This window comes from Oncorhynchus mykiss, chromosome 27, assembly GCF_013265735.2.
Source record: "Oncorhynchus mykiss isolate Arlee chromosome 27, USDA_OmykA_1.1, whole genome shotgun sequence".
Taxonomy (NCBI): domain Eukaryota; kingdom Metazoa; phylum Chordata; class Actinopteri; order Salmoniformes; family Salmonidae; genus Oncorhynchus; species Oncorhynchus mykiss.
This window is the reverse complement of record NC_048591.1, coordinates 10,121,873-10,143,524: the sequence shown is the minus strand read 5'-3', so window position 1 is coordinate 10,143,524 and position 21,652 is coordinate 10,121,873. Positions and strand designations below refer to the sequence as shown.

At 43.4% G+C, this 21,652-nt stretch overlaps 1 protein-coding gene across 1 annotated transcript; it reads right to left on the bottom strand.

Moving 5' to 3' along the window:
* Positions 1-18,099: 18,099 nt before the first annotated feature.
* On the bottom strand, positions 18,100-21,584 carry LOC110507512 (GTPase IMAP family member 8). The gene is made up of 3 exons (XM_021587549.2): positions 21,065-21,584; positions 19,765-20,490; positions 18,100-19,597 (listed from the first exon to the last, which is right to left on the bottom strand). The coding sequence occupies exons 1-3, from the start codon at positions 21,090-21,092 to the stop codon at positions 19,035-19,037; spliced, it is 1,317 nt and encodes a 438-aa protein (XP_021443224.2). The 5' UTR covers positions 21,093-21,584; the 3' UTR covers positions 18,100-19,034.
* Between the last annotated feature and the right edge of the window lie 68 nt (positions 21,585-21,652).

Sequence of the window (21,652 nt, the reverse complement as noted above, 5' to 3'; positions counted from 1 at the left end):
AGACCATTTATATTCTACAGAATCTATTGAGTAATTCCAATAGCATATAAAGTGTGTTTCGTTAAATATACACAATAGTTTTTAACATAACAGTATTTGTGTAAATCTTCCAAATAAATGCTGTTAGAAATAATACAAAATATAAAAGCTACAAATAATTTCTCTCCCACCAAGGTCTTTGTTCTTCCAGAAACACAGAAACTTCTCTCTCCTTCTCCAGACCTTCCGAACAATCATGTTTGTGCTGCCAGCATAATTTCCTGCTTCTGGGAGAATGGAATACAATTGTTCTCATATTTTTCACAACGACGTCACACCCCAATCTAGCCAATATGTCTCGACTTGAGGTTCAGCAAGAAGTTACAAATCCTCCCTTCAAGTCATAACGATGCCATGCTAAATGTTTGCTCCAGGGTGGCGAATGAGGGGTATGGCTTCAAAACGTTCCTCAATTCAGGGATGAAAGGTGTCGCTTGTACTGTTCAATTTCACGGCATGGATAATGGGATAAAGCTCTATAGCTGCACCATCGAGAGCATCCTGACCGGTTGCATCACCGCCTGGTATGGCAACTGCTCGGCATCTGACCATAAGGCGCTACAAAGGGTAGTGTGTACGGCCCATTACATCACTGGGGCCAAGCTTCCTGACATCCAGGACCTACAGTATATACTAGGCAGTGTCAGAGGGAGGCCAAAAACATTGTCAAAGACTCCAGTCACCCAAGTCATAGACTGTTCTTTCTTCTACCACATGGCATGCGGTACCGGAGCGCCAAGTCTAGGACCAAAAGGCTCCTTAACAGCTTTTACCCCCAAGCCACAAGACTGCTGAACAACTAATCAAATTACCACCCATACAATTTACGGGTGGTCATTTGCTAGCCGTGCATGCTGACGAAAAAGGCAGTTTAATTAACCTAGCAGAGCAATAGTAATGGTGTATTTTTGTAGGCATGAACTCAGCCAGGGCTCATTGGTCAAAGCCTATGGGTAAATTCATGTTTTTTTAAAGAGTTGTGGATAATTTTTAAAATTTTATTTTACCTTTATTTAACCAGGTAGGCAAGTTGAGAACAAGTTCTCATTTACAATTGCGACCTGGCCAAGATAAAGCAAAGCAGTTCAACAGATACAACGACACAGAGTTACACATGGAGTAAAACAAACATACAGTCAATAATACAGTATAAACAAGTCTATATACAATGTGAGCAAATGAGGTGAGAAGGGAGGTAAAGGCAAAAAAAGCCATGGTGGCAAGGTAAATACAATATAGCAAAAAAACACAGGAATGGTAGTTTTGCAATGGAAGAATGTGCAAAGTAGAAATAAAAATAATGGGGTGCAAAGGAGCAAAATAAATAAATAAATTAAATACAGTTGGGAAAGAGGTAGTTGTTTGGGCTAAATTATAGGTGGGCTATGTACAGGTGCAGTAATCTGTGAGCTGCTCTGACAGTTGGTGCTTAAAGCTAGTGAGGGAGATAAGTGTTTCCAGTTTCAGAGATTTTTGTAGCTCGTTCCAGTCATTGGCAGCAGAGAACTGGAAAGAGGCGGCCAAAGAAAGAATTGGTTTTGGGGGTGACTAGAGAGATATACCTGCTGGAGCGTGTGCTACAGGTGGGAGATGCTATGGTGACCAGCGAGCTGAGATAACCTAGCAGGGTCTTGTAGATGACATGGAGCCAGTGGGTTTGGCGACGAGTATGAAGCGAGGGCCAGCCAACGAGAGCGTACAGGTCGCAATGGTGGGTAGTATATGGGGCTTTGGTGACAAAACGGATTGCACTGTGATAGACTGCATCCAATTTGTTGAGTAGGGTATTGGAGGCTATTTTGTAAATGACATCGCCAAAGTCGAGGATTGGTAGGATGGTCAGTTTTACAAGGGTATGTTTGGCAGCATGAGTGAAGGATGCTTTGTTGCGAAATAGTGTTGCCAATTCTAGATTTAACTTTGGATTGGAGATGTTTGATATGGGTCTGGAAGGAGAGTTTACAGTCTAACCAGACACCTAAGTATTTGTAGTTGTCCACGTATTCTAAGTCAGAGCCGTCCAGAGTAGTGATGTTGGACAGGCGGGTAGGTGTAGGTAGCGATCGGTTGAAGAGCATGCATTTAGTTTTACTTGTATTTAAGAGCAATTGGAGACCACGGAAGGAGAGTTGTATGGCATTGAAGCTTGCCTGGAGGGTTGTTAACACAGTGTCCAAAGAAGGGCCGGAAGTATACAGAATGGTGTCGTCTGCGTAGAGGTGGATCAGAGACTCACCAGCAGCAAGAGCGACCTCATTGATGTATACAGAGAAGAGAGTCGGTCCAAGAATTGAACCCTGTGGCACCCCCATAGAGACTGCTTGACACACCGATTTGACACACTGAACTCTATCAGAGAAGTAGTTGGTGAACCAGGCGAGGCAATCATTTGAGAAACCAAGGCTGTTGAGTCTGCCGATGAGGATGTGGTGATTGACAGAGTCGAAAGCCTTGGCCAGATCAATGAATACGGCTGCACAGTAATGTTTCTTATCGATGGCGGTTAAGATATCGTTTAGGACCTTGAGCATGGCTGAGGTGCACCCATGACCAGCTCTGAAACCAGATTGCATAGCAGAGAAGGTATGGTGAGATTCGAAATGGTCGGTAATCTGTTTGTTGACTTGGCTTTTGAAGACCTTAGAAAGGCATGGTAGGATAGATATAGGTCTGTAGCAGTTTGGGTCAAGAGTGTCCCCCCCTTTGAAGAGGGGGATGACCGCAGCTGCTTTCCAATCTTTGGGAATCTCAGACGACACGAAAGAGAGGTTGAACAGGCTAGTAATAGGGGTGGCAACAATTTCGGCAGATAATTTTAGAAAGAAAGGGTCCAGATTGTCTAGCCCGGCTGATTTGTAGGGGTCCAGATTTTGCAGCTCTTTCAGAACATCAGCTGAATGGATTTGGGAGAAGGAGAAATGGGGAAGGCTTGGGCGAGTTGCTGTTGGGGGTGCAGTGCTGTTGACAGGGGTAGGAGTAGCCAGGTGGAAAGCATGGCCAGCAGTAGAACAATGCTTATTGAAATTTTCAATTATGGTGGATTTATCAGTGGTGACAGTGTTTCCAATCTTCAGTGCAGTGGGCAGCTGGGAGGAGGTGTTCTTATTCTCCATGGACTTTACAGTGTCCCAGAACTTTTTTGAGTTAGTGTTGCAAGAAGCAAATTTCTGCTTGAAAAAGCTAGCCTTGGCTTTTCTAACTGTATAATGGTTTCTAGCTTCCCTGAAAAGCTGCATATCACGGAGGCTGTTCGATGCTAATGCAGAACGCCATAGGATGTTTTTGTGTTGGTTAAGGGCAGTCAGGTCTGGGGAGAACCAAGGGCTATATCTGTTCCTGGTTCTAAATTTCTTGAATGGGGCATGTTTATTTAAGATGGTTAGGAAGGCATTTTTTTTTTTAAATATCCAGGCATCCTCTACTGACGGGATGAGGTCAATATCCTTCCAGGATACCCCGGCCAGGTCGATTAGAAAGGCCTGCTCGCTGAAGTGTTTCAGGGAGCGTTTTACAGTGATGAGAGGAGGTCGTTTGACCGCTGACCCATTACGGATGCAGGCAATGAGGCAGTGATCGCTGAGATCTTGGTTGAAGACAGCAGAGGTGTATTTAGAGGGGAAGTTGGTTAGGATGATATCTATGAGGGTGCCCGTGTTTAAGGCTTTGGGGAGGTACCTGGTAGGTTCATTGATAATTTGTCTGAGATTGAGGGCATCAAGTTTTGATTGTAGGATGGCTGGGGTGTTAAGCATGTTCCAGTTTAGGTCGCCTAGCAGCACAAGCTCTGAAGATAGATGGGGGGCAATCAGTTCACATATGGTGTCCAGATTCACAGCTGGGGGCAGAGGGTGGTCTATAGCAGGCGGCAATGGTGAGAGACTTGTTTTTAGAGAGGTGGATTTTTAAAAGTAGAAGTTCAAATTGTTTGGGAACAGACCTGGATAGTAGGACAGAACTCTGCAGGCTATCTTTGCAGTAGATTGCAACACCGCCCCCTTTGGCAGTTCTATCTTGTCTGAAAATGTTGTAGTTTGGAATTAAAATGTCTGAATTTTTGGTGGTCTTCCTAAGCCAGGATTCAGACACAGCTAGAACATCCGGGTTGGCAGAGTGTGCTAAAGCAGTGAATAGAACAAACTTAGGGAGGAGGCTTCTAATGTTAACATGCATGAAACCAAGGCTATTACGGTTACAGAAGTCGTCAAAAGAGAGTGCCTGGGGAATAGGAGTGGAGCTAGGCACTGCAGGGCCTGGATTCACCTCTACATCGCCAGAGGAACATAGGAGGAGTAGAATAAGGGTGCGGCTAAAATCAATAAGAATTGGTCGTCTAGAACGTCTGGAACAGAGAGTAAAAGGAGGTTTCTGGGGGCGATAAAATAGCATCAAGGTATAATGTACAGACAAAGGTAAGGTAGGATGTGAATACAGTGGAGGTAAACCTAGGTATTGAGTGATGAAGAGAGAGATATTGTCTCTAAAAACATCATTGAAACCAGGAGATGTCATTGCATGTGTGGGTGGTGGAACTAATAGGTTGGATAAGGTATAGTGAGCAGGACTAGAGGCTCTACAGTGAAATAAGCCAATAAACACTAACCAGAACAGCAATGGACAAGACATATTGACATTAAGGAGAGGCATGCTTAGTCGAGTGATCAAAAGGGTCCAGTGAGTGGAGAGGTTGGTTGAGGGTCACGGCGATTTAGACAGCTAGCCAAGCCATCGTTAGCAAGCTAGCATAGAATGGAGGTCTGTTGTTAGCCACCTCTTGCGTTCGGTCAGTAGATTAGTGGGGTTCCGTGTGGTAGAGGGGATTAATCCAAATCACACAACAACAACAAAAATAAGAACAATAGATATAGTTATAGAGGCCCGAGAAGAAAACATAATAATAATAAAAATAAATAAATTGTCCGATTGTCTATTCAGATAGCAGCCGGTAAGACAGCTAACGGTTAGCGGGCCGCAGATGGGCGTTCAGGTAATAAACACCTTAAATATAGTAAACACAGGCTTAGGAGATCTTAAGTTTTGTCCTATGAGATAATATTCATCAGCGAACGTAACTTTTTGTGGATTTTGAAGCATTTATGTAATTAAACAAGCACATAAAGGGCATGTTAACTGTCTGATATCATCTCATAGAACGACACCTAAACCTTGATCCCCAAACCCCATTAATTTCCCCTTAAGAATGGCTGAATAATCCAGAGTTAACTAATTTCAGTTTTTTTTCTTACTATTGATTTTTATTTCACCTTTATTTAACCAGGTAGGCTAGTTGAGAACAAGTTCTCATTTGCAACTGCGACCTGGCCAAGCTAAAGCAAAGCAGTGTGACACATACAACAACACAGAGTTACACATGGAATAAACAAACCTACAGTCAACAATAGAGTAGAAAAAGTCTATATACAGTATGTGCAACTGAGGTAGGATAAGGGAAGGCAATAAATAGGCCATGGTGGCGAAGTAATTTTAAAGAAAAAAAGTATTTTACCTTTATTTATACAGTTTTGTTGTTTGTTTTGTTTTTCAGCAAACTTAAACATGTGTAAATATTTGTATGAACATAACAAGATTCAACAACTGAGACAAACTGAACCAGTTCCACAGACATGTGACTAACAGAAATTGAATAATTTGTCACTCAACACAAAGGTAATAGTCAGTATCTGGTGTGGCCACCAGCTGCATTTAGTACTGCAGTGCATTTCCTTCTCATGGACTGCACCAGATTTGCCAGTTCTTGCTGTGAGATGTTACCCCACTCTTCCACCAGGGCACCAGCAAGTTCCCGGACATTTCTGGGGGGGAATGGCCCTATCCCTCACCCTCCGATCCAACAGGTCCCAGACATGCTCAATGGGATTGAGGTCCGGGCTCTTCGCTGGCCATAGCAGAACACTGATATTCCTGTCTTGCAGGAAATCATGCACAGAACGAGCAGTATGGCTGGTGGCATTGTCATGCTGGAGGGTCATGTCAGGATGAGCCTGCAAGAAGGGTACCGCATGAGGGAGGAGGATGTCTTCCCTGTAACGCACAGCGTTGAGATTGCCTGCAATGACAACAAGCCCAGTCCGATGATGCTGTGACACACCGCCCCAGACCATGGCGGACCCTCCACCTCCAAATCGATCCTGCTCCAGAGTACAGGCCTCGGTGTAACGTTCATTCCTTCGACGATAAACTCCAATCCGACCATCACCCCTGGTGAGACAAAACCATGACTCGTCAGTGAAGAGCACTTTTTGCCAGTCCTGTCTGGTCCAGTGACGGTGGGTTTGTGTCCTTTGGTGACGTTGTTGCCAGTGATGTCTGGTGAGGACCTGCCTTACAACAGGCCTACAAGCCCTCAGTCCAGCCTCTCTCAGCCTATTGCAGACAGTCTGAGCACTGATGGAGGGATTGTGCATTCCTGATGTAACTCAAGCAGTTGTTGCCATCCTGTACCTGTCCTGCAGGTGTGATGTTTGGCTGTACCAATCCTGTGCAGGTGTTGTTACACGTGGTCTGCCACTGCGAGGACGATCAGCTGTCCGTCCTGTCTCCCTGAAGCGCTGTCTTAGGCGTCTCACAGTACGGACATTGCAATTTATTGCTCTGGCCACATCTGCAGTCCTCATGCTTCCTTGCAGCATGCCTAAGGCACGTTCACGCAGATGAGCAGGGACCCTGGGTATCTTTATTTATGTGTTTTTTCAGAGTCAGTAGAAAGGCCTCTTTAGTGTCCTAAGTTTTCATAACTGTGACCTTAATTGCCTACCATCTGTAAGCTGTTAGTGTCTTAACGACCGTTCCACAGGTGCATGTTCATTAATTGTTTATGGTTCATTGAATAAGCATGGGAAACAGTGTTTAAACCCTTTACAATGAAGATCTGTGAAGTTATTTGGATTTTGACAAATTATCTTTGAAATTCAGGGTCCTGAAAAGGGGATGTTTCATTTTTTGTTATATTAGTCATATATTAGTTATAAGGGCCACCAACAAGTAACCTTAGTTCAAGGGGAAGTTCACCCAAAAATACTCCTGGGCCCTTTACAACACTTACCTGGCTGTTTGTCAGTAACCCAGACAACAGTTTTTAGGTCTATTGTTTGAGTATTTAGATTTCTGTATTTTTACATCAAAATGCAGAAAATCTGAAATGACCTAAATTGCATTAAAAACGGTGTATTCATTGTTACATAAACAATGATTGTGGTGTTTAATGAAAAAAGTATAAAAAACAAAGACCTACTTTTGTGCACGCGCAAAGGGCTTCCATATAGTATGTAATCCGGTAGATACTCTTCTTCGTGGTTCTAAAATGTGTGGCCACAGCGTCTCCTCTGTCTACAGTTCCCACTGAACTGGAGGCTGCTACTGTACATTCTGATTCTGTATGGAAAAATGTGGAGGGGATGTCCATCTCCCAAGAGACTTTGAAGCAGTAGAATGTTTTAGTTTTTTCATTCCTAGGGACGTTAGATTCTCCCAAAGAGATGGACCAGAGAGATCGTAAAGCAAAGGAACCGCAAGCAAATTCCATCTGCTGGCAAGTCATGTAAATAAATTCGTTTTTTGATAATTGTTCTGTATGTGTTTGTGGTGTCCACTTGCTTTATGTGGAGCACCAGTTTCAACATTCCTTTTTACCGTATTATACAATGTTGGGAAATGTTCAGATAAAAAAAAATGTTGTGTAGAAAAGACATGCCTCTGATATGTAACAATCGCTTTCTCAATTGTCCTTCGTTACCTCTTTCTCTACGCATTGGAGGAGAAGTTCCAAGGTCCCGGGAGTCACATAAGGCGGCGCACAATTGGCTCACCGTCGTCCGGGTTTGGCCAGGGTAGGCCGTCATTGTAAAATATGAATGTGTTATTAACTGTCTTGCCTAGTTAAATAAAAATTGTAATAATGGATAATTACACAGTCTTACTATTGGTCTTCAAGAAAGGAAATCGGAACGAAAGGAAGTAAATAAAGAGATAGGTAGCTCGCTAGGCTTAAATAAAGTAAGGCGAATGTAATGAACACGAGGGGAGACAGAGAGCTGGTTTCAAGAGCAAGGCGCAGCAGGTGTTTATTGTAAAGGACCGCAGGAGGAGGCAGGTAGCTGGGTCCAGGGGCAGGCACAAGATCATACACAGGTCCAAAGGGGCAACAGTACAGACACGGAAAAAGGCTAGTAACGTAGTCCTGGAGATCAGGCAATAGGTAGATAACAGGAAATCCCCTAGGCTAAAGTACGGGCAGGGAATAGGCAAATGGCACCGTTAGTGAGGCAGGCAAAAACTATTATACACGGGAAGCGTGAATAAACAGGAAAAACCAGCGCTCTGAAAGACGTGTGTCACAAAACAAACAATACCTCACAGTAAGGGGGTGCAAAGAACTGAACTAAATAGTGTGTGATAATGACATACAGGTGTGTGAACAGGTGATTAGAATTCAGTTGATTGGATCTGGAGAGTGAGCTGCATTCAGGGGATCTAGGTGTTTGAGAGTGTGAGCTGGAAAGTGGGCTAGAAAGAAAAACTTAGTAACGTGAACTCACCCCATTCCGTACAAATGTGCGTAACCACAACATTTAAACGAGGCTACAAAGAAAACGAATGGGACTGTAGCGACTGTGTTGACGTCAAAATCTGGGGTGTGAACTAAGTTTCTATTCAAGCGTTGATCGACATGGTAATGGCTCTATAGTATTGGGGAAAAGTTGAAAAAACTGACCCTCCGTTACATCGTGATGTGTCATGCCGTAACGTACAGCACGCTGTTGTGGAAATTTCCTGGATTTACCAAGTCATGAGAGCAAACCACACACAAGTCAGAGTTAGTTATCACAAAGTCCATCTTTAATTATATGAGCTCCATAACAACCCTGTGACTCTCAGATCAATTCAGTGTCTATAAATTAATTCTCTGAGAGTCCCTTACACATTGCAACTGAGATCCTTTATAGCAAAGACACACATAGCCAGACAGCATCGGCATAATTTATCGTTCAGCTTTGTCTCCTAAACTATGTTATTTTCTCAAACTCAGAACCATAAACCAATCCTCCATATCAACAGGCATATATCAAATCCATCCTATCTTGACAAGATCACAGAGACACATTCACTGGCACACAGACATTGTGGAGCCAAGAGATACACGCTTGACCTCTCCACTCTCTCCGGCCCAAGTAACTTAGTCTTGACATAGAACAGATACTGCAACCCCACCACAGTATTATACAAAAATAACATTCTGATGAGAAGTAACTTACAAACATATGATGAATATAAAACATCTTACCTATGTTACCAACTAATTCTGATTATTCCCCAACAACGCATAAAGTTACTATTTATATCTTACAATCTCTCTCCACCAGGTGTAGCACTTCTCTCATCCTTTAAAAACAAGAAATGGACAGTGACGGGGGTAAGGGGAGAAACGTAGTCATTTTTTTCGGCATCATTACATGCGACCATCATTCTCAAAGCCGCTGTTTACTTCTAAAATCACTTTAGCACCGCCCTAAATACCCGATTCAAATTCGACATTAACCTTCAAATAGGTATGTAATAACTCTTTATAGTGTTTTATTGACATTTTAGATGCGATAAGGTGATAAGTTGGATAGATCGAGTGAAAAAAGCCATTTTCCCACACGACATCTGTCCTTCTCACTATCACGCATTAGTTTCGTTTCCCCACACGCCATTTTTAAAAAGACCTGACAGACCTGACGGGGCTCATTGCCTGCTTGAATTATGCAGAAACGGGCAGTGTTTAGGTCATGTAATTGATTTTGTTGGAAAGGGGAGAAATTATGCTTTACAATGGTATTGACATTACAGTTGATCTGGAAGTATCCTGTTTTTGGGGCGCTAAAATAAGGGCAATTGTACGGACCAAGGCGATGTACGAGTTTATGTTATCCTCTCCTACTCACTGCTCTGTTTATTTAGCTTTGTGATGCAATTCTCTTTTTCATTACAACGTTACTGATAGTAAATAGTATATTCTTTTCTACTAGGCATCAGTTTTATGTAGTGCTATTGATTGCATAAAATGACTTGCCCTAGTTAAGGTACATGAGTAGGACACAGCCCTATCCAGAGACAAAAAGATAAATATAACACTCGTATTAGGCTTAGTGCCTTTGAATTAATTTTTAGAAACACGAGTTTGGTCAGAGTCTGTGGCTTCAGGCTCATGCCTGGAGAGCAGGCCAGCAGCGGCGAATACCTTCTCCGCGCTTGCAGAGCAACTGGGGATGCTAAATACCCTTCAGACCAGTCATGCCAGGCTGGGCATGGCTACTGACTGTGCATAAGTTACCATAAAACAACAAATTCTAATTTAGAAGACTAAATCACATTGTTATCTTTTCAAATCAACCATTCCAGTGTTTTACTTGCTATATTGTATTTACTTCGCCACCATGGCCTTTTTTTTTGCCTTTACCTCCCTTATCTCACCTCACTTGCTCACATTGTATATAGACTTATTTTTCTACTGTATTATTGGCTGTATGTTTGTTTTACTTTATGTGTTGTATGTGTCGAACTGCTTTGCTTTATCTTGGCCAGGTCGCAATTGTAAATGAGAACTTGTTCTCAACTTGCCTACCTGGTTAAATTAAGGTGAAATAAAATAAAAAGTATTCTTATACTTATTCATCCATCTTATACAACATTCAAAAGTAAACCTGACAGCAGGGAAATGTACACTTAAAGAGATATAGCTATGTGTGTTTCCTGTCCTTCATGAGATCACCAAATGAAACACACTCGACATGACTGTCCCTTAAGTGTCCACAGACCATTCTCAAAAATATAAATATTGTTTAATTCTCCCATTGTGGGGATTAGGAGTTTTTAAAGAGAAGCTCTTTGTTCTCCATAGGCTTTTTCCATCCATACTCCATGGCAGTGAAGAGAGAGAGTTTCTAGCAGGAATGTATGACCATTGTAAAACCTGATGTGGGAGAGAAAGTGAGAGAGGGGGGAGAGCCATGATATACACCCCAAACGGCCCACGTCGTGACAGTCCCCCTCATGTGGGTTCAATTTTGGGATTATCCTGCAAGTTGGAAACCAACATAAAAATAATGACCATGTGATGTCCAGTTGGTGATCGCTGTTGCAGTCCCCCTCTGGTGGTCGACCCGGGTAGGATTTATGCAAATGGGCAGGCAGCCACAAGGGGGAGCAGCAGATGTCCGGATTGGGATCGCCGTTCCGGACCAGTCGTCTGGTCGTCCAGCCTGGTGGATCTGGCAGATGTTAACTTAGGCAGATGTTAACAACGCGCACACACTCATGAAATACATACAGTTGATGTCGGAAGTTTACATACACCTTAGCCAAATACATTTAAACACAGTTTTTCACAATTCCTGACATTTAATCCTAGTAAAAATTCCCTGTCTTAGGTCAGTTAGGATCACCACTTTATTTTAAGAATGTGAAATGTCAGAATAACTGTTCCTAGGCCGTCATTGAAAATAAGAATTGGTTCTTAACTGACTTGCCTAGTTAAATAAAGGTAAAATAAATGTATTTGTAATTTTTAGGCCCATTCCTCCTGACAGAGCTGGTGTAACTGAGTCAGGTTTGTTAGGCCTACTTGCTTGCACACACTTTTTCAGTTCTGACCACACATTGTCTATAGGATTGAGGTCAGGGCTTTGTGTTGGCCACTCCAATACCTTGACTTTGTTGTCCTTACGTCATTTTTCCACAACTTTGGAAGTATGCTTGGGGTCATTGTCCATTTGGAAGACCCAATTGTGACCACTTCCTGACTGATGTCTTGAGATGTTGCTTAAATATATCCACATAATTGTCCTGCCTCGTGATGCCATCTATTTTGTGAAGTGCACCAGTCCCTCCTGTAGCAAAGCACCCCCACAACATGATGCTGCCACCCCGTGCTTCACGGTTGGGATGGTGTCTTCGGCTTGCAAGCCTCCTCCAAATATAACGAGGCTTGCAAGCCCCCCCCCCCCCCCCCTTTTCCTACAAACATAACGATGGTCATTATGGCCAAACAGTTCTATTTTTGTTTAATCAGACCGGAGGACATTTCTCCAAAAAGTACGACTTTTGTCACCATGTGCGTTGCAAACCGTAGTCTGGAATTTTTATGGCTGTTTTGGAGCAGTGGCTTCTTTTTTTGTACCTGTTTCCTCCAGCATCTTCACAAGGTCCTTTGCTGTTGTTCTGGGATTGATTTGCACTTTTTGCACCAAAGTACGTTCATCTCTAGGAGACAGAACGCGTCTCCTTCCTGAGCGGTATGAAGGTTGCTTGGTCCCATGGTGTTTATACTTGCATACTATTGTTTGTACAGATGAACGTGGTACCTTCAGGCATTTGGAAATTGCTCCCAAGGACGAACCGGACTTGTGGAGGTCTACAATTGTTTTCCTGAGGTCTTGGCTGATTTCTTTTGATTTTCCCATGATGTCAAGCAAAGAGGCACTGAGTTTGAAGGTAGGCCTTAAAATACATCAACAGGTACACCACCAATTGACTCAAATTATGTCAATTAGCCTATCAGAAGCTTCTAAAGCCATGACATAATTTACTGGAATTTTCCAAGCTGTTATATAATTTGTGATACAGTGAATTTTAAGTGAAATATTCTGACTTTAAATAGCTGTTGGAAAAATGACCTGTGTCATGCACAAAGTAGATGTCCTAACCTACTTACCAAAACTATAGTTTGTTAACAAGACATTTGTGGAGTGGTTGAAAAACAAGTTTTAATGACTCCAACCTAAGTGTATGTAAACTTCCGACTTCAACTGTAATTACATTTCTTCCCAAATGAGCGGCATTGTGGCACTTAGTGATGGTTGTATGGGGAGCTTGTTTATGGCTCTATCACTTCCAAAGTGTCAAAGGAAATTAAACTAAAAGGAATGAAAGCATAAAAAAAGATATACAAAATATAGTTATCACACCTTCTAATTGGACTGTATTCTATTTACGTCTGTCACATTCGTTATAAGGATCGGACCAAGGCGCAGTGTGGTATGCGTACATTCTATTTTATTTAAAGAATGAACACTGAACAAACTAACAAAAGGAACCGTGAAGCTAAACAAGTGCTGACAGGCAACTACACAGACAAGATCCCACGAAACACAAAAGGGAAATGGCTGCCTAAATATGATCCCCAATCAGAGACAACGATAAACAGCTGTCTCTGATTGAGAACCATATCAGGCCAACATAGAAATACAACAACCCCTAGACCTACAACAACCCTAGACATACAAAACCCCTAGACAATACAAAAACTAGCATACCCACCCTAGACACACCCTGACCTAACCAAAATATAAAGAAAACAGAGATATGTAAGGTCGTCCAAGGTCTTGGCAAAATGACCCTATCATGGCATTGTCTAAATCTAGGGTGTTGATTAGGGCACTATCCTAAGTCGGTAACTACATGATAAGTCTACAGCTGTAATGCACCAGCTTCGGGCAGTCTACAGGGATGACCTATGGACCTCTGTGGAGAAACTGGTGAGTACTGTAGCTGTAGAGTCAAAAGGCCTAAGAGTAACCTTTCAACTTTACGAAGGCTGGTATTTTGTTCTGACCCTTAAGTGATCCGAGCATAAATCCTTATTTAATGTTCCGTTGTACATTGGCGTTTGTGCTTACACAAGCGCACATACCAAGGGAAAGAAACCAAGTATCCGGATAGGCTGCAACCTATTCAGAATGAGTCTGATGTCATCAGATCATTTCCAGGTCAATGCCTGGAGGTCAGTAAGAATTGATGTCAAGACGTGTTAAGGGGACCTGTAGTAGTTTTACTACACGTCAATGTGTCTTACACCATTGTAGTGGTGATAGGTATGAAGGAGTCTATTTCATAGCTATGTCCTCCACAGAGGAGCTAACCTCACGACGGAAGTACTGTACTCTATAAGCTCTGAACCAGTCGTACGGGGTGTGATCATGGTTCATGACTTCTAATAACATTCCTCCTGAATGGAGGGTTCTATTTATTAGTGGCATGTGTGTTAACCATCAGAAGATTGTTCTGGAGATTCCCTTACACGTGTTGCAATCTGAGTGACTACTAACTCCTCTGTCGCTGTTATCAATAGCAATTAGACAACCTTACTGATTGTGACTGGACTGACTGTGCTGGCATTGGTACTGGTACTCAAGGGGAACAGTTGTCCTACTGATTTATTCTGAAATATTATCCTACAGGAACCCATGATTAGAGCATTGTACTAGTTGTATTGTAGTTGAACCTACACATGTTAAAGCATGACTATCTTTGCAATTGTTTTGCAAGTGGAACGTCCACTGGACTTCTTTTACCACCAGTGTGGTACACCTCGGTAATATCTTAGATGTGTTCTCCGGTTGAAGTTGTGTAATAGCTAGTTGAGATGAACTTCTCTTGCCCTTTGGACACATCCGCAAGCACTGCGGCCGCCTCAGCAGTAAAAGCATTGACGCGCAGAGTGTACATTTTCCATTGTAAGGGGACTGTGACCCCTTACAATGACACTCATAGCGTCAGTTCAGCACGTGACACGATGACTCCCACTGGTGTAACACTTTGCGATATCACAGACCGGGGGGGTCGAGACTACCTGCAACACCCCAGGAGAACAGAGAGGAGCGGACAGGCACCTAGACGGAGGGCACCTAGACGCAGGCACCTAAAGTATGTCGATGGCAACATACTTTACAGTTATTTCAACCTCGGTGGTTATTGGATTTGTGGTTTCGCGGTAGAAACCGTTGTTGTGCGTCATTCTCTCACTGCTCCAATTCCTGATAATGCACCCTCTAACTGGGGTGAGTGCTCCTGGTCAAACTTCAAAGCCGACTTGTCAGGGCTCTTAGCGTGGCGAGCTTTTGATGCCTCAAAAGCTGTGCTTGCAAGCTTTCTGAGTTGTAAGATAGGCAAGCCAACGTGGGCTGTAGGGCCCAAGTAGGTAATGAAGGTGGGATACATGTTCGACAGAAACATTTGTTTGAATGGTAACAGCTCCTCCATTCCTGTTTCAGTGAGTAGGCCAAAGTAAGCTGAACGAAGCCTATGATATTAAGCTTGGGGGTGTTCATTCTAAACTTGTTTGACAGTATAAGTCACTGAGCTATCGTGTTTGTGAGTTGCAGAACCACTGAATTCTAATTTCAAAGCTGTGGCAAGTTTAGCATAGTCGTTTAGCACTTGTTGCTGTTGTAGAGACGAATGAACCTCGTCACGTGTCTATTCGACATTTGCTTCAAAAGGTAAACCCTTATAGAACCCGTAGTGTTCGGATAGCCATCCAATACGTCCTCTATGTCAACTAGGAACGCCTCAGTATCGCTTGGCTGTCCTGGAATGAGGTCAAAGGTGGGGAAATTTTTGACGAGTTTGTCAAGGCGTTTCCACGTCAAGCAGGTGGAGAGGTTTGGCTTCATCCTTTGGGGAAATTGGGGCCGAAAGGCCAAGAGGAGAAGCCAAGCTTTGGCTTTGTTGGCAAAGAGGAGCATATTGCTCAGTGCCAAATGGCCAAGAGGAGAAGACTGAGGGACACATGAGGGAGGCAAAGTCTGAAAACTTCTATCGTCTTCACTCCTTTGAGTGCCGGGCTCCAGTTGCTTGGTTGGGTCGTCACGCTGTAGCATGTGAGCGTTCTGGAATTCCACCAGATTATACCTAAGGGTGGTATTCTGCTCCATTGCAGAGTCCACTTGAGCGCTTAGACTACTGATTTTGGACACGTGAGTGTCGTACTTGCTACTGTCAGTGTCGTACTTGCTACTGTCGGTCTCATACTTATCTGTCATGGTTTGCAGATAGAGGTCGTGAGTATGAGAGATTCAGTGATGAGATTTCCTCCGCTTGCTTAGAAATCAATATTTCCATCTGCCTCACCTGAGTTCTCTCATCATTCATTCGGTCAGCGACTTCAATGAGTTCTACTGACCTGTCATCCAACTTAGTCATTGTGTAAACTTTAATTAACCTGAAAGTGTTGCTTCATCTAGATTAATATGGAAAAGTTTAAAATGTCTCATTTTACTTGGAAGAACCTGAAAAGGTATGTTCGACAATTTAATTTACATCCAATCAATTGAGATTGGCTGGATCATCATAAGTGTAAACAGGAGTTCAAATGTTAGGGTACATTCACTACTAGGGTCACTTATCCCTAAGGCCAAAGCCACATGGGATTCTTGCGAAGGCGGGACTTCCTTCAGTACTGGGTAGTACTAGAATTTTACTTATTAGTTAGTATTATGTCTCATACTGTGGTACGCTATTAACCAATTTAACACATGGTGATGTCACTATGGAAACCCGAAACTCCCGCCCATGCAAACCTGCTATTTAGAAAATCCTGTGTAGATTGTATTTTCAACCAGCAATGATCAGGAATCAAATCAAATCAAATCTTATTTGTCACATACACATGGTTAGCAGATATTAATGCAAGTGTAGCGAAATGCTTGTGCTTCTAGTTCCGACAATGCAGTAATAACCAACAAGTAATCTAACCTAACAATTCCACAACTACTACCTTATGCACACAAGTGTAAAGGGATAAAGAATATGTACATAAAGATATATGAATGAGTGATGGTACAGAACGGAATAGGCAAGATGCAGTAGATGGTATGGAGTACAGTATATACATATGAGATGAGTAATGTAGGGTATGTAAACATTATATTAAGTGGCATTGTTTAAATTGGCTAGTGATACATTTTTTACATCAATTTCCATCAGTTTCTATGATTAAAGTGAGCTGGAGTTGAGTCAGTATGTTGGCAGCAGCCACTCAATGTTAGTGGTGGCTGTTTAACAGTCTGATGGCCTTGAGATATAAGCTGTTTTTCAGTCACTTGGTCCCTGCTTTGATGCACCTGTACTGACCTCGCCTTCTGGATGATAGCGGGGTGAACAGGCAGTGGCTCGGGTGGTTGTTGTCCTTGATGATCTTTATGGCCTTCCTGTGACATCGGGTGGTGTAGGTGTCCTGGAGGGCAGGTAGTTTGCCCCAGGTGATGCGTTGTGCAGACCTCACTACCCTCTGGAGAGCCTTACGATTGTGGGTGGAGCAGTTGCCGTAACAGGCGGTGATACAGCCCGACAGGATGCTCTCGATTGTGCCTCTGTAGAAGTTTGTGAGTGCTTTTGGTGACAAGCCAAATTTCTTCAGCCTCCTGAGGTTGAAATGGCGCTGCTGTGCCTTCTTCACCACGCTGTCTGTGTGGGTGGACCATTTCAGTTTGTCCGTGATGTGTACGCCGAGGAACTTAAACCTTACTACCCTCTCCACTACTGTCCCGTCGATGTGGATAGGGGGGTACTCCCTCTGCTGTTTCCTGAAGTCCACAATCATCTCCTTTGTTTTGTTGACGTTGAGTGTGGTTATTTTCCTGACACCACACTCCGAGGGCCCTCACCTCCTCCCTGTAGGCCATCTCGTCGTTGTTGGTAATCAAGCCTACCACTGTTGTGTCGTCTGCAAACTTGATGATTGAGTTGGAGGCGTGCATGGCCATGCAGTCGTGGGTGAACAGGGAGTACAGGAGAGGGCTCAGAACACACCCTTGTGGAGCCCCAGTGTTGAGGATCAGCGGGGTGGAGATGTTGTTTCCTACCCCCACTACCTGGGGATGGCCCGTCAGGAAGTCCAGTACCCAGTTGCACAGGGCGGGGTCGAGACCCAGGGATGACGAGTTTGGAGGGTACTATGGTGTTAAATGTTGAGCTGTAGTCGATGAACAGCATTCTCACATAGGTATTCCTCTTGTCCAGATGGGCTAGGGCAGTGTGCAGTGTGGTTGCGATTGCGTCGTCTGTGGACCTATTTGGGCGGTAAGCAAATTGGAGTGGGTCTAGGGTGTTTGGTAGGGTGGAGGTGATATGGTCCTTGACTAGTCTCTCAAAGCACTTCATGATGACGGAAGTGAGTGCTACGGGGCGGTAGTCGTTTAGCTCAGTTACCTTAGCTTTCTTGGGAACAGCAACAATGGTGGCCCTCTTGAAGCATGTGGGAACAGCAGACTGGGATAAGGAATGATTGAATATGTCCGTAAACACACCAACCAGCATGCTCTGAGGACGCGGCTGGAAATAACAGTGATCACATTTTCTCACAATTTTACAGTGTTAGTTTCATCAGCTGTTGTACAATGTGATAGAAAACACAGGAAAAACAATGTTGACTGCAGTGTTTGCTGCCAAACATGTTCAAGACTATTTATCCGTCTGGTGGGTATTACATTCAGTGTAAATAAACCTAATGTTTGAGCAGACTAAGCATAGCTTTAACTCTTTGAGAACTATCAATTCCGTTGAAATTGATAGTAGGTATTTCCTTGTTTACAAGAGAGAATCTACTGTGGCAATTTACTCGACACATTTTTATTAATGTAAAGCTTGTGTTGTTGGTTGACTTACTTTTCATTTCCAATGTATTTAATACATTAATAAAAACTTAATACAGACTTAATACAGTATGATCATTTCTTATCAAAAGGGGAAAAGTAAGTATTCCTGAACTGTCTACATCTAACATTGGTAACTTAATCAAGCCAATCATAATTGAATTAATATAATCTATGTTTTCCTTCAAATATAGTCTAATCGAGGAATGTCAAATTACAGCATGGTAATGTCACCATGGAAAGACCAAAACCATATCCCACCAAAACAGACAGAGGTTTCAGGTGGTTTTATCAAACAACTCTAACACTGAAAGGACATTATCCTAATTTTCACTATTTCACAGTATTATTCCAACCTCATGGTGTGGAAATATATATTAAACCCCATTTTTGGCTGCAGTGGACCTTTTAAATGATTTGACTGGATACAGAAGAACATAGACATTTTGTTTTAGATAAGGCCATACAAGAACTTACTTTAAATAATTTGGCGCAAATTACATCAATGTATAATTTCAACCGTTTTAATTAACAGGGTGTTATCCGCAGAGGTGAATGATCCAGTGTCTACAACTGCTCCACCATCTGCAACAGCTCGATAATCTGGGTTAGATCGCCCTTAATATTGTTATCTAAGACATGGTACCTGTGACAACACTTCCCCAGCAGCCCACGGAGGGGCTCTCCAGTCTCCTCAATGTGCTCCTCAATGGTTCTGCCTCTTAACTCATCACCATAGGTGAAAAGCACCATGGTGCTTCGCCATACCCCCTCACCCAAAACACTCAGGTATTTCTCCACAGCACACCTATCTTTCTCTGTGAAGGAGTCAACAGGTATGGCCAAGAGGAATGTACAAACTACCCCATAGGGGCACAGGGATGCACTGCCTCTCATCTCCAGTCTGACCTGCTTCGGGTTGGACAGACCGTAGAGACTCCAACCGGGAGTGTCCACCACCGCGACTGTCCTCCCTCCCACCTCTCCCTGTCCCACCACACAATGGACTGTTCTTTTGCCACTACCAAACTCTCTTCTGCCAAGAATGGTATTTCCTGCTGAACTCTTCCCAGAACATCTTCTTCCCAGCAGCACAAGGCCAAACGCAGCTGGCCTACATTTAGATGTGTCTGTCAGAAAAATAAACAAAAACATCTGAATACAGCCTGTGCAGTTATACAATGCTACCAAGTAGCCTTATGTTCTCTATTTGCAATGGTATTCTTTAACCTTTGCCACAAACATGCAATTTTACAACCCAGCTCATCAATGAGCCTTGTGATAGCAGAGCACTTACCTATGGGTACCACTGCTGTGACCCGCTGGTTCTGCCTTGTCCTCATGTCCTGCATGACAAGCATTTCCATGTCCTCTCCTTGCTGTTTCCCTCCTCCCATCCTTAAGCTCTCTCTCACCTGGGTGTACAACCTCTCCTGTATTTCCCTTGGACGCCTATTTATCTCAACCATCCTATCAATCTTCTCCAACAGCAATTGGACCTGAACCTCTTTGTCCCTGGCGTGGCTGTCCAGAACATGGAACTTGTTCCCACACCTCTCCACAAGCCACAGGAGACTCTTGCCCTTCCCTCGGATGTGTTCCTCAGCGGACGTTCCTCTTGGTATCTCAGCTCCGTGGGTGAGGAGCACTATAGCTCGCTGCCAGATAGGGGCCTGGATCTGCCTCAGGTGCTCCTCCATGGCCCTCCATTCTCCCTGACTGAAGTCACCTATGGCAGAGACCACCAGGAGGATGGCATGGGGCCCCAGGGAACAGAGGGACAGGGCTCGCCCCAGCTCCTGTGCCACTCTGCCAGGGGTGCTGCTCCCGACGTACCATCCAGGACTGTCCACCACAGTCACCTGTCTTCCTGCAACAGTGCCCTTCCTCTTGGAGCTGTGAGTTGTCATTATCCCTGTGTCAAATTCCCTCTTGCCCAAGATGGTGTTCCCCACTGAGCTCTTTCCACTCAGTCTCTCTCCAAGTAAAAGCAGGATCCGCTTTGAAATACATGGGTCTTGACCTAATATGGAGTTAAAGAGTTAAACACACCTCAAACGTATTTTATATCTATTCATGCTTTCATTTCATTGAGTAACAACACATGATCTTATTAAGAAATAAGGCCCGAGGAGGTTGTGGTATATTGTCAGGTCCTGACCTTAGTCAGGTGTTCCTTTGTTCTTAACTGACTTGCCTGGTTAAATAAAGGTAAAATAAAAATAAAATGACGAACACTTACCACGCTGCATATTGGTCCAATCCTTCCTACTTCTCCTCAGAAGAGGAGAAAAAACATTACATGTATGGCCAATATACCACAGCTAAAGGCTGTTCTTGGACACAGCCCTTAGCTGTGGTTTATTGGCCAAATATCACAAGCCCCCGAGGTGCCTTATTGCTATTAGAAACTGGTTACCAACGTAATTAGAGCAGTAAAAATAAACGTTTTGTCATCCCCTTGGTATACGGTCTGATATACCACGGCTGTCATCCAATCAGCATTCAGGGCTTGAGCCACCCAGTTTATAATTATAGCTAATGCATGTGTGGCACTATTAATGATACAAGAACAGAATAACAGTCAAAAGACTTACCAAGAGTGGTTGAACTGTGAGCTGCCATTTGAAGGTGCCACTCTTTATGTTACGATTGAGAAGTGCAGTAGATTGCGACAGCCAAGTCCATGCTCCTGTGACTTACGTTCCGGCAATAACACATCTCTTCCCTAGCCTGCTACATTGTAAAGAAGGTACCTCCCATTTGCTTCAAAAGTACCCATTGATTAGTATAACAAACCCACCCTATGATAAGTGGTATCGTAGACTAGTCATGCCCAAGGCATTCATAACAGTTCCAAATGACACTTTACAGTTCTTCAGAAGTCGTTCTAGTTAATATGCAACCAACCAGGCACTGAGTGTACAAAACATTATTATCCATGAAATGGGGGGGGGGGGTTGGTGGTTTGTTACTAACACGATCATTTAGCAGACCCTTTTATCCAGAGCAACAGAACTGTTAACCTCGTCCCCGGGCTAATTGTGTATAGCAGCAGAAAGGGGAAGTTAAGCAGTATCTTTGTTTACGAGCAATGGGAGGAAGTGTTTGGTGAATGAGATTACAGCACGGTCAAAATTTAAAGTGATACACATTCAGTATGTTAACCAAGCGGGAATTGAACC

Excerpts from the sequence above, each read along its gene's own strand:
- LOC110507512 (XM_021587549.2), bottom strand. The coding sequence starts at position 21,092 with ATGGCAGCTCACAGTTCAACCACTCTTG. Across the intron at positions 20,491-21,064 it reads TCACAGTTCAACCACTCTTG|GTCAAGACCCATGTATTTCA; the intron begins GTAAGTCTTTTG and ends ACTCCATATTAG. Across the intron at positions 19,598-19,764 it reads CACAGCAGTGGTACCCATAG|ACACATCTAAATGTAGGCCA; the intron begins GTAAGTGCTCTG and ends TTTTTCTGACAG.